This window comes from Coptis chinensis, chromosome 3 (genome assembly GCF_015680905.1).
Source record: "Coptis chinensis isolate HL-2020 chromosome 3, ASM1568090v1, whole genome shotgun sequence".
Taxonomy (NCBI): Eukaryota; Viridiplantae; Streptophyta; class Magnoliopsida; order Ranunculales; family Ranunculaceae; genus Coptis; species Coptis chinensis.
Window position 1 is genome coordinate 76,648,554 of NC_141458.1, and position 13,758 is coordinate 76,662,311.

The 13,758-nt window shown below is 39.3% G+C and overlaps 2 protein-coding genes across 2 annotated transcripts; both read right to left on the bottom strand.

The window, feature by feature from the left end:
* Positions 1–7,428: 7,428 nt before the first annotated feature.
* Positions 7,429–7,863, bottom strand: LOC147510881 (uncharacterized). The gene has a single exon (XM_086598280.1). It carries the CDS (start codon positions 7,861–7,863, stop codon positions 7,429–7,431), a length of 435 nt encoding a protein of 144 aa, XP_086454406.1.
* A 441-nt stretch (positions 7,864–8,304) lies between these two features.
* Positions 8,305–8,799, bottom strand: LOC147510882 (uncharacterized). The gene has a single exon (XM_086598281.1). It carries the CDS (start codon positions 8,797–8,799, stop codon positions 8,305–8,307), a length of 495 nt encoding a protein of 164 aa, XP_086454407.1.
* Between the last annotated feature and the right edge of the window lie 4,959 nt (positions 8,800–13,758).

A 13,758-nucleotide genomic window follows, 5' to 3' on the forward strand; every position in this document is an offset into this window, starting at 1 on the left:
AGTTTTTTAGATTTGTCTTCCAACTTCTTGACTAGTAGTATTCCCATGGGCATTGGAAATCTCCAAAACCTACATGAATTGCATCTAGGTATCAACCAGCTATCAGGACAGATCCCTTCTTCCATAACTAACATGTCCAAGTTATATTCTCTACATCTATCAAACAACAGGTTGGAAGGAAGCATTGTTTCAAGTCTAGACAACCAAAATTTGCAGATACTAGACCTTTCTTGTAACAATCTTACTGGCCCCATACTAGAGCAAGAGATTGGCCTATCTTCTCGTTTAGTTACCCTTGATTTATCCCATAATTCATTGGATGGGTCTATACCTTTCAAAATTGGTAGCTTGAAACATCTTGGGTACCTTAATGTCTCTGAGAACAAGCTGGTGGGTGAAATTCCTAGCACACTTGGTAGTTGTTCGAGTTTGGAATACCTCTATCTTCAGGGTAACTTTTTCCAAGGACCCCTTCCCTCTCAACTTAGTGATCTGAAAGGCCTTCAAGTTTTGGATGTTTCACGAAACAACATATTTGGAAATATTCCTAAAGAACTAGAGGAGCTTTCATTACAAAGACTAAATCTATCTTTCAATAACTTTGAGGGTGAGGTACCAATACAAGGGATCTTCCAAAATGCAAGTGCAGTTTCAGTTGTTGGAAACAACAAGATATGTGGTGGCATTCCTAAACTTAAGTTACCTAAATGCAAAACCCAGAAACATAAGTTGCTTGTCACTTTGAAGGTGACACTTGGTGTACTGATCCCATCCTTCTTGGTGGCAATGTTCCTTATAATCTATTTGTGGAAACAACCTAAAACAAAATTTCTTTAGGAAAAACTTGCGGAGATTTCACACGTGTTTCTTACAATGATCTTCACAAAGCAACAGATGGATTTTCCTTGAAGAACTTGATTGGCGCATGAAGTTATGGATCTGTTTACAAAGGTATTTTTCACCACGATGAAGGTTTAATTGCAGTGAAGGTACTTGACCTCATGAGACAGGGAGCTTCCAAGAGTTTCTTGGCCGAATGCGAAGCCCTCAGAGGAGTTCGACATAGAAATCTACTCAAGATCTTAACTGTTTGCTCGGGTGTGGATTCTAGTGGTAATGATTTTAAAGCTCTTGTTTTCAACTTCATGCCTAATGGAAGTCTAGATAACTGGTTGCATCCAAGCTCAAAGGGACAACATCAACCAAAAACTTTAAACTTATATCACCGGTTAAGCATAGCAATTGATGTTGCCTCAGCTCTCGATTATCTTCATAATTATTGTGAAATGCCTATTATTCATTGTGATTTGAAGCCAAGCAATGTTCTCATTTCTGATGACATGACTGGCCATGTTGTTGACTTTGGAGCAGCAAAACTTCTTTCCAACAACACCAACACTTCCTACAAAACTGAAACTAATTCGATTACACTCAGAGGAACTATTGGGTACATTCCTCCAGGTACGCCTTTTGATTTAGTGTTGTAGTTTATATCCAAAGTTCATTTCATAATGTTACAAGTTACAACTACAAGAAAAAATGCCATTAGATATAAACAATGGCATTAAAGTAAATATTTAATTACCAATAATTTTATGAAAAAAATGCAGAGTATGGAATGGGTTCTGAGGTTTCTAAACAAGGGGATACATATAGTTATGGTGTACTTTTGCTAGAGATGTTGACAGGAAAGAGACCAACAGATCACATGTTCAAGGATGGACTCAGCCTTCGTGAATATTCTAGAATGGCTTTACCTCTGGGGGTGATGGATATCGTAGATATGAGGTTGCAATCTAAAAAACCTCACAATGGAACTACTAGTGTGATAAATCAAATAAACGAAAGCTTAAGTTCCATGGTAAGAATTGGATTGGCATGTTCGAAGGAATTAACAGTTGATAGAATGGACATTAGAGACGCTCTCAAGGAATTGAGTTCAATCAAAGAAGGTCTTTTATTATTTTGAAACCGAGGACTGAAGTTGAATTCTGCATATTTTTTTGTTTTGTTTGTTTTTTTTAATGAGTAATCTTTATTGATATTACGTGGAGAATGATCTATCACATATTCACATGGGCATAAAGGAGGTCCTCGTTTGCTGTACTACTAGTCTACTAATACCTAGTAAAATGTGAAATAAACATCTTTTTTTTCCCCTCTCGGGTACAAACATATCTTATATTATTTAAAACATCAATACTACATGCTAATAGATGACTAGGCAGTAAGTTCATATCTTGATTATGGATAGCCCAATTTGTGAGATCATGAGTTTCTACATTAGATAATCTACTAATCCAGTTAAACTGACAAAAAAAAAAAAAAGGCTTACGCAAGCCAAGTATCATAGACCTAATAGGCTCTAACCGCCAATATATCATAGAGTGTTCTGTAAATCCTGAATTACTATTTTATAGTCACCCTCAAACAAAATAGAGGTCCCTCCAGTGCTCTTAGCTAGTTTTGCAGCAACTTCTAGTGCAACCATCTCTGCTTCCTTTGCACTTCCTGTTTCAAATCTCCTAGTGGCTGCTCCTATCAGATTGCCTTCCCCATCCCATGCTAAAGCCCCCGTTGTAGCAGACCTTGTTTCCTTACAGAAAGTAGCATCAAACCTAATTACAAGTATATTTGATTCAATCAAGGGAAAGTTACTAGTATACTGCACATAAGGAGTTAAGGTAGGAATTTCTGTGTTGGTATTTCCAACTCCCTGGTTCTCTCTAAAAGCTTGGATGCATCTATTCCACTTAGCAAAAGCTTTCCTTATGAGACTATCCCTGTTAGGGAATTTGCCTTTAAATTTAGTCTTGTTCCTCATTCCCATATCTCTTGCAAGATAATAGTTGCTAGAACTCCCTTTAATTTTTTGCAATGGCCGGATCATTGGCCTTGTTCCATTCAAGGAACATATCCAACCACTCCCATATGCACTTGTATGCCATCTCCTCTACTTTGCCTCCCAAATCAGAAGCAAACCAAATCAATTTTATCCATTCACACTTGCAGAAAATGTGCATGGAGGGAGGAGTATACTCCCCTTTTATGTTCCTTCTTGACAGAAGATCATCTGTAGGGAGGATGTTCATGTACATCTTCCATAGCAGAAGTTGGTTGCTGGCCGGCTGTTATCTGAGTTTTCCAAAGGGTATTTATAGCTTTAGAATTAAAAGAAGATGTGCACCTTTGTCATTCCTCTTTTTTCAGAAACTGGTACACATACTTTACAGATAGTATGCCATTTCTGGTTCCTACCCATCTGACTTTATCAGTTTTGTTGTACTAGCTAGATGGTCTGATAACTATTTGCTTTATCAGATTTGCTATATCTGGTGAGAAAAGAGTCACAACCTTACTGTGGTCCCATCCATTACCATCATCTAACATCAAGTCCCCCACTCTTAGGTCCTCGAGGTCTGGTCTGTCAGGTCCAATATCTCTCAGAGTAATAGGAGTATCATTTAGGAGGATCCAAGGTTATTGCATCACATTAACCTTTTCCCCCTTCCCAATGCTCCATATTGTACCTGGAAGAATACCTCTAGCTGATCTATGGACTCCTTTCCAGAACCAAGAGGCCTTAGGTGGAGGGTCTACTTTTATATCAAACCAGTTTTTCCCATAAGCAGCCAAGAAAGTTTTTGCCCAAATGGAGGATGTATCAGTGATAGCTTTCCAATCCAGCTTAGCTAGCATAGCCTTGTTCATATCACCAGCTTTCCTTAGTCCTAGGCCTCCTAAGGCCTTAGGTTTGCATATGTCATCCCACTCAATAGTGTGGATGCTTTTGCTCTCTTCTGTGCCATACCACCAGAAGTTCCTGCATGTTTTATCCATCTTCTTACAAGTAGATCGAGTTTGGGAGTTTATAGGTGAACATAACATATAAAGGTGTGGCCTGGTCCATAACTTGTATGAGGGTAGTCCTCCCAGCTACTTGTGCTATGACTTTTGCTCTACACCCTTTAATCTTACTATGTACTTTATCCACTAAGTAATAAAAGTCATCCTTTTTCTTTATGTGATAAAACGATAGGGACCCCCAGATATTTATATATTTTTTTTTTATAAAAAAACCTCATTTTCCATAATCTTTTTAAAAAAAATTTGTGCATATTATGTATATTCTTAATACAATAAATACTATACTTATCATAATTAATCTTTTGTGTAGAAGCTTCACAATAGTCCTCAAGAATGCTCTTGAGCTTCCCACTTTCAGCTAGATTAGCTTTAGTGAACAAGATGAGATCATTTGCATAAAAGAGGTGAGTGATAGGGGTGCATTATATTCCTCATGATTTTAATACCATGAATATCCCTATTGTTCTCAGCTTTGGCTATCATCCTAGATAAAGCTTCGTATACTAGAATAAAAAGGTAAGGGGAGAGAGGATCTCCATGTCTAAGACCTCTTTAAGGAGTAAACTTTTCAAGGGGTGAGTCATTCAGCAAAACTCTAAAAGAAACAGTTGAAAGGCATTGGGAGATGAGGAGTCTCCACTTGTCACTAAACCTAAGATTTTTGAAAATATTATCTATGAAGAACTATTCAACTCTATCATAGGCTTTTGCCATATCCATCTTAAGAGCTACAAAACCTTTTTTTGTTTTCATATGTTTCATATTATGGAAAATCTCACTAGCAAGGCCAATATTGTCCCCTATGCTTCTTCTTTTTATAAAAGCTCCTTGAAAAGGAGAAACAATCTTATTGATATAAGCTTTGAGCCTATTGGCAAGAATTTTAGAAATAATCTTATAAGAAAAATTACATAAGCTAATAGGTCTGAACTTAGACATATGATATGGATGGGAAATCTTAGGAATTAAAGCAATAAAGGTTTCATTAAAGCTAGGATTCATGCACCTTTGAATAAAAAAATTCTTAACAATCAATAATAGAGGGACCAACAACATCCCAGCACTGTTGGTAGAAAGTGCCTTGGAAGCCATCAGGGCTTGGGGCTTTAAGAGCACCCATCTTCCTCACAACATGCCATATATCTTCTCCAAAGGGGCAAGCAATAAGAATCTCATTTTCTCTAGCAGTAATACAAGAAGTAAACAAATTAAGAATGTTATCATTATTAACAGGCTGGGTTATCAGAAGCATAAATCTCATCAAAATAGTTTTTTACAGCTAGACCCACCTCCTTCCAGTTGCCCTCATTATCCTTTATTTTATCAATATTATTTTTTCTTTTTCTGTAAACAATAGACAAATGGAAAAACTTAGTGTTTCTGCCCCCTTCTTTAATCCAATGTTGACTAGATTTTTGTTTCTAGAAGACCTCCTCTTTATCATACCAATCAAACAGTCTTGGTTTTAGAACCTTAACTTTCTTATGATTATTTGGATTGAAAGGTTGTTGTAGAACCCTATTAAGGTCTTTATGAGTTCTTTTTATGTTATAGAAAATATTCCCAAAAATATTTTTATTCCAAGTTTTCAGACTTTTTTCAGTATTTTTAAGTCTATGCCTCTATGGACCACATTCCAATAAGGCAGGTCATAAGTAACTGCATTCCAAGCCCTATCTATAACATGTTTACAAGAAACATCTTTTAACCACATATCATAGAATCTGAAAGGTCTATCCGCATTCTCAACCACAAGTTTAAGATTAAATCATCAAGGAGAGGTGATCCGAGGTAGCATTAACAATATTTTTAACAATCATAGAAGGAAAAAGATCAAACCAGTCAGGGGTGGCTAGGGCCCAATCCAGTCTCTCTAGGATGTTATATTTAACTTTCCTATTGTTATTCCAAGTAAATTTAGGGCCCTTATACACCAGATCAACCAGACCAAGGTCATTGATCAACTCATTAAAATCTAACATGCAATTGGTAAAGATAGACCTACCCCCTACCTTTTCATTAAGAGATCTTATAGCATTAAAATCACCAAATAACACCCATGGACTAGGAATAAAATGAGCACTTTCCCTTAATTCAGACCAAAACCTATGTCTAAGGTGAGCATTAGGTTTTCCATAAACAAAGCTAAAGTGCCAAGGAGTAAGACTATTAAAATTAGAAAGTTTACCTATAATCTGATTAGCTGTTGCTCCTAGTACTTCAAGATTGACTCCAGTTCTCCAGAAAAGAGCAAGATCACCTCGAAGCCCAGAAGCAGGAACACAGAAGAAGCTCTCATACTTAATCACTTTACTTAACATACTAATCCTAATTTCACCCACTTTGGTTTCTGACAAACAAATTATATCTGGTTGGTGTTGCCTTACTAGATTCTTCATATTTTGAACTGTCGTGGAGGAACCTATTCCCCGGCAATTCGGCGTGAATTATTTCTGACGAGGCAGCTGTTTGGGGATAGCCACCGCGAACCCTGGAGGAGGACCACACAGACCTCCACTGATTGACGACTCAGAGCTCACACTCGAGCTTTCATCACCATAATATCCACTATTAGAACCCCTTGGAGCCTTTGAGCTTTCACCAGGACCTTGTTGCCTATGACTGAATTACAGGCGAAGCATCTATGGCTAAAGGCTGAGGTTGAGAGATACTATCATCAGAATTATATCCTATCAATCTTGACTTCCTTGAGGCAAATCCAATGGAGCATTACCTACCGAGACCAAATCATGTTGTTCATTATTATAAGCCACCATATTGAGATCCGACAATTCAGTTGGTTCTTGAGATGGAATCTCATCTTCAGGAATATCTTCATTTGGTTCTTCAGAGGGTTCAGTTGAGTCCAGAGAATGATAAGTAATTGATGGTTCGCTGGTCTCCATAGTGTCACTAGAAACAGAGATAATAGGAGCGTCATCAGGAATAAGCAGATGCCCCATTCCTTTAGCCCTCATCTCATCAACATCTTTCTTTGCCTTTTTTTTACTTCTTCTCAATGAATCTTACACTTCTTCACACCCAACCATTATTATCCATGTCTTCTCCTTCTTCTTCTGTACTTGCTATTGCTTTTTTTTTTGCATGCAAGTAGGGATATATTATAAATAAATAAAAGAATATTACAACGAGGGTGATGTATTTTCATCCCTGGCTTTTAGAAGCCAGGTCATATAAAAGGTGCTAAAAAAAAGATACACTGGGCCCATGACAGGCCTTGTAGATTGCCAGTGTGAGGCTCCTGGGCTTAAGCTTAGGCTCCCTTTGTTGCTGTCCGATCCATCTCAGAGATCTCACATGCTTCAAGTTCTACGCTTTCCCTCTGACTGGACCAGCACTCCAAAACATTTCCCGCCCACCTGTTTTATCCGCACCCTTGGTATATAAAACATAAAACCAAACTTAGCAAAATCGGTAGTATGTCCTATAAGGGCTCTCTAAGTTTCTGATATAACAGGGTCTAGAAGAGCTCCACCGTCCCTCACCTTGGTTCAGTGATGAACCCATATTGGCAGCTGCATCGGCCCCAAAGTTCGCTTCTCAGAAGGTATGCATCATTCTCCAGCTGGTAAGTTGTTGCGTCGCTCTCAGCCACCGAGCTTTGAGAACCCAAGGTGGTTTGTCTGTGCTCAGAGCCAGGATCGCTACTAGAGAATTGCTTTCTAACCATAGTTGCTGCCATCCATTAACCACTGCCGTTTCCATTGCCATGACAAGCGCATAACATTCGGCGTGAAAATTAGTGGTAATCCCAAGCCCGCAGGCCTTGACCCCAACTACTTGATTCATGTGGTCTCTGAAGATGACCCCAGCTCCTCCAATCCCTGGGTTTCCAAAAGAGGAGCCATCCATACTTGCTTTGATAATGCCATCATCGGGTGGAATCCATTTGACTTCTTGTATCCTACTCCCCCTTGCTCTTCCCTGAAGATTAAAAGACTGCAGCACTTCCAAGTCATCAGCAGTATTATACATGTACCTTGTGGCTATCTTACCCGAGGCTTTGGTACCTTTAGTAACTTCGTTCTTTATGTCGGCATTGTTTAGCCTTGTTTCCTTGAAGTAAATTCTATTCCTCGTCTTCCAGATTTGGGCCAAAAGGTGGACAACAGTTGCATTCCAGAGTTCTTGTCTGATAGGACTGAGCATCTTGGGGGTAACCATGACACCTTGAAGACTAAGGCTTGGGCGTAGCTTATGCACTCCATGGAGCCATGACCATAGCTCTTTTGTGACTTCGCATTACCAAAGCAAATGGCCAACCGATTCTTCTTCCTTTTTGCAGAGCCTGCATCGGGAAACCATGTGAACTCCTCGTTTTCTTACCCGGTCATCAGTTGGCACCGCATTATGAATAAGCTTCCAGGCCAAACAAGCTGTTCTAGGGTGCATATGCTTATTCCAAACCCATATATGCTAGCCCACCACTTGCCTTTTTTTCCTAATGGAGTCAAAGACAGTTTTGACAGTGAAATGGCCATCTATAGCAGTTTTCCAGATTCTAACGTCCTCGGCATCTACACTAGGCGGCGACAAGGTGTTAATATCTATTCCCGCTCGAGCAAAGACTTGGAGTACTTGATTTGGAATGTTCCACTGCCCTTCGGTAATAATGTTAGAGACCTTAGCTTTGAGGGCCCTCCAGTGAACCCCCTGGACTTTATCCGCTAAAACAACTCCAACCCATTCATCTTGCCACAGTCTAAGCTCTTTGCCTTGGTCCACTAACCAGCCCAGGTTAGGAGCCAACTCCTCCAGAGCCCATCTGATGCCTGGCCAGATAGAGGATTTTTTGTAGTAGGTAATCAGCTCACCTGAGGCCGTGTTGAACTTTGCTCGGATATACAAGCTCCATTCAGTAGATCCTGCAAGGAAAGCCCAAGCAAGCTTCATGAGTAGGGCCAAGTTCATCTCTCTGAAACTTCGAAGGCCAAGCCCCCTTCCTCCAGAGGCTTACACACCTTATCCCATTTAAGGGTAATACCCTTTTGCACAGTAGGATTCCCTGACCACACAAAGTTTCTTATGGCAGCTTCACAGTCCTTGATACACTTTGATGGCCACTTGTACACAGACATGTTATACAATGACAAACTGTTAAGAATTGATTGGGCAATGACCACCCTTCCTTGAAAAGAGAGCATTTTGCCTGTCCAACCACTCGCTCTTCTCTTCACTTTATCCACCAAAAGCTGAATACTTGCTCGTGTAACTCTTCCTTTAAAAAGTGGGGTGTCCAGGTATTTCTCAGAGAGAGACCCTTCAGAGATACCAAAAAGATCTATCACTTTGGCTTTCTTATCACTATCCATTGCACCAAGGAACAACTTGCTTTTAGATGAGTTGAATATCTGACTCGTAGACTACTCGTAGACTTCTAGTAGAAGTTTAAGTAGCCTAAGACCCCGTATACCTCCATTTGCAAAGATGAAGACATCATCCGCAAACAAAATGTGAGTGGGGCTAGGGCACTTTCTCGCTGCCGTCATATGTTTTATCTTGCCCGAGAGAAATAGCCAATTCAATCCTCTGCTAAGGACATCTTCCGCAATGTCGAACAGAATGGGGGATAGAGGATCCCCCTGCCTATGCCCTCTGCCAGCCCCGAAGAACCCATATGGACCACCATTGATCATAACAGAGATGCTTGCACTTTTGAGAAGAGTAGAAATCCAGGAGCACCATTGGTTGCAGAAGCCAAATCGTCTAAGCACTTCAAGCAAGAACTCCCAACTAATGGTATCAAAAGCTTGAGTGATGTCAAGTTTGATGCCCATATTCCCACCTCTAGTCTTCTTGTCTAATTCATTTACCATTTCTGATGCCAGAGCAATGCCCACTGTGCCTGATCTGCCTTGAATAAAAACCAGCTGCTCTCCACTAATGATCTTGCTCACAATTGCTTTAATTCTCAAAGAAAGAATCTTGGTGATAATCTTGAACAAGAAATTACTAAGGCATATCGGTCTAAAATGGTTCACCTCTATCGCATTTGTATTTTTTGGCACAAGGACGAGAAAACTAGAGTTCATGCCTCTGGGAAGGACATTATCCCTAAAGAATGATATAACCGCCGAGCTAACATCCTGTCCAATACTACTCCAGAAGGTGTGATAGAAAATGCCTTGGAAGTCGTCGGGCCCCGGGGAACTATTTGCATCCATAGAGAACACCGCCTCTCTGACCTCATCTCTGGTTGGCATAGCTGATAGCCTAGCATTATCCTCCATAGTAACCAGGTTCGGGATCAGATTCATCATAGTTGCATCCATCTCCACTGGCTGCTTCTTGTATTTCTCCTGATATTCCTTAATAATAAAACCCTTTATTTGATCCTGTTGCTTGAGCAAGACACCTTCTCTGTTCTTTATCTCAATGATTTGTGCTCTTAACTCCCACATTCTGATAGTGGCATGGAAGTAGGCGGAGTTTCTTTCACCATGTAGAGTATCTGGACTTTTCCTTGGCCATGGTAGTCATTACATTTGTGACCTCGTCGATCTTAGCTGCCTTATCAAATTCCATTTGTTGTAAGGTGGAATCTGACGGGTCAGCCTCCTGGTCCAGTAGAATCTGATCCATCTCATATCATCATAGAATCTTGCTATTGCTTTCCTCTTTGTTCCTAAACAAACATATTGGATTTTCTTGTTACTCTTTCTGTTACACCACATTTCCTCGGTCCTCGAGAGGCCATAGTCTTGTACCCCCTGCCACATGTGGGTAGACCGATGAATCAAAAGTTGGGCTTACCTGTAGTAGTGGGTAAAGCGGTGTGGAGAGGTTCATCTGTATTGAATTTTTCAAAGAATGGAATAATTACATTGGAAAGGGAAGAAGGCAGATTGTTGGGAGAGGCGGGATCAAAAATCAGATTTTTTTCTTATTCCCAAGATATAATCCTCAGAAACTAGAGAGCCTAACCTAAGAGATGCTTGAGTCAAGCTCACCGTAGCCCTGACCTCTTCAGAGATAGATGTATTGTGTTAGGCCTGATTCATAGCTTCTGGTCCAGAGGCCAAGTCTAGGGCCATGTCCATAATCATGCTACCCAAAAAGTCGGTTCCTAAATTACTAAAGATCCATCTTGTTTAGCTGGCCCATGTGTAGGCCCAGATGAGAGGCCTTTGTCCATTTGGGCTTTGGTCCACTGACTCTGAGCTTTGTGGGCTAGTATTATTTATTGGGCCCACCGATGTTGCAGATCCAACGGTAACTACAAAGTTTGTCGTATTGCCTGAGGTGTCCGTTATGATCCCATAAGAGTTTGTCTCTCTCTCCTCTATACTTGCAGACCTCGTGGCAGAGATATGTGCCACATGTCTACTCCTGGGTGGTGTTGCAAGAAAACCCACCCCATTCCAATTCCTTTTCACCAGTGAACCTTTGTTCCTCGCTAATATCTGATCAAATCTAGGTTTTTGCGGTGTTCCGGAGAACGTTACTGACATAAGACAAGAGTTCACAACTCCATTAAAGAACACATTTGCTCTCAGTATAAAGGAAAAGTTGTTTTTTATATCCTTGGGAGACCCTCCACACTTCAACATATCTATCCGATATTTCTCTTTTTGATTGCAAAAATGCATATCATGTCCAATGGACCCACAAAAATAGCAGAAAATATCAAGCTTTTCATATTTAAATTTTACTGGTAGAACTCTTCACCCGATTCTATTCGGAGATCGATATGCTTGAGCAACTTTTCCTTGATATCCATCCTTACTCTAACCCTGGCAACCGATTTTTTGAACTCTGTTGAGCAGAAAAGATCTACAAGCTTCACTTTGCCCAAGCTTAAACCTACCTTACAGACATTCTCATCATTGATTCGATTACTTGGGAGACCATATATTTGAACCCAAATTCTGACCAAATCAAACGTGGGTTCTTCCTCTAGCCTCTCTATGTGCTTCCATTTCTTGACAGAGATGATAAAACCATGTACCAACCAAGGCCCATTTTTTCTAACATGATCATATTCATTAGTGTTTTCAAAAGCCACCTTATAGAACCATTTTGATATAGATTCTATTTTAGTTTTACTCCTTGTTTGCCAACACCTATGCAGCCCATCTGCTATATCTTGTAATGCTATCTGTCTTTCTCCATACAATTTGCATAGTAAAGTATATTTTCCATCTGTAATATCTTCCTTGTTTTTGCAAACTATATCAACCACTCGTTTTTCTTTTGAACTGAAAAATTTTTGCATTTTAGCTTTTAATTGTTCAATTTTTGACCTGGAGGAAGATCCTGAGGATTCCCCTCTTATAATATCTCTAATTGGGGTAGCCATCACCAATATTGGTAAGGAACACAAGGGGAACCTAATGGATAACCAGATTCGAATATTATTTGATTTGTAGTTGAGGAGCAAAGGAAAGTTTAAGCCCTATCTAGTGGGTGGGTGAGAGAGAAAAAAGACAATTAAAATAATATGAGATAGACCCAATGAATTGAAGCTCTGAGTACTAGTAATGGTTTAGATTTCAAATTCAAAATTTGAATTTTGAATTTTGAATTTGAAAGATGAGAGAAAGAGGGGGACAATTATGCTTTCAGCCGTAAGAGAGCTCACTTTTCTAAAATACTTGAGAAGTACTTGAGAACTTTATACATTCTTCAGTGTGCATTGTATAATCGAGTAGGATTGCAAAGTTATCCATGAGTTGCCCTGATTTTTTGGTACCATGCATCAAAAGTTATAGGCCTCACTACACCATTTGTGCCAAATTGGAACGGACGACCCTTTCCTATTAGGTCCATTCCAACTTATGTACAAAACTACCCAACCTTGAGCCTACATTTGGGATGGGCTCAACGGGAACATGCCTCATCCGTTCCACCCAACTTTGAGCCTACAAAACCCCTGTGTCATTAAAGACACCCCACAACAATAGTCACAAGCATAAATTATAATCTAGCTTTCCCGTTCGTATAGTAGTCCTACGAACGGTAGCCTTCGTCTCAGAGTTGTTGAAAATTTGGTTTTTGTTGTTGTTGTTGTTGTTGTTTTTAGTTTATAGCAAGATCAATTCTAACTTGCATCAGTTATCTAAAATGGCCAAAAGGGGACGACTAATTCTTGAGTAATTAAGTTTTGTTTTCAAGTTAATACTCACTCAAATTGCCTAATGTGGATTAATAAAGTAAAAATGCCAAATAATGTCCAGGAAATCTAACTAATATTTTTGCTTGGTTCTTCTTCTATATTGAAGTTGTTTGATCATTGTAGCTTCACTTAATGAATGACCAACATAGTGCATATGAGATGGTGGTTAATAAATGATAGAAATCCACACAACATTTTTCTCAATACAATGCACTCCAATTATATAAGTCATCCTTTTACTCTGAAAACTACAGTACGTCTATAGTAGTAACAAAATCTTGATGTCGTCAAATCTTGTCAATTAGTTCTTCTTACACGGTTGCTCCATAACTTTGTAGCTGCATCAACTGTGCACATGCACTATTATGATTTATGAAATGTTTGCACCGCAACAATCTCCAATATATTTATACATTGTGCTCTCTTCCAGTAAAGTCATCTCTTGTAAAATTAGTTATTACAACGTATACATCAATGAGTTACAACCTAGTACTGAATTTGGATATTCAAGCAGCACAAGTAGCAAACTAAAATTTACAAATAGAGACTTTTGATACATTAAAAGGACATAATAATGTGATTGAGAATGAATATCTTAAGATGAAGATATGAAAACAGTTGGTTACCTAAGGTCACGGACAAAACCATCCCATGTATAAACAAAACCTGAATAGATTCTTAAATCTGCAACATGATAGTATAACTAGTATGTTAATTAATGCCGACATACATCTCACATAGAATGTTAGCTAAAT

Bases quoted from the DNA above. Each gene is read 5' to 3' on its own strand.
- LOC147510881 (XM_086598280.1), bottom strand. From the start codon at position 7,863: ATGTATAATACTGCTGATGACTTGGAAGTGCTGCAGTCTTTTAATCTT.
- LOC147510882 (XM_086598281.1), bottom strand. From the start codon at position 8,799: ATGAACTTGGCCCTACTCATGAAGCTTGCTTGGGCTTTCCTTGCAGGA.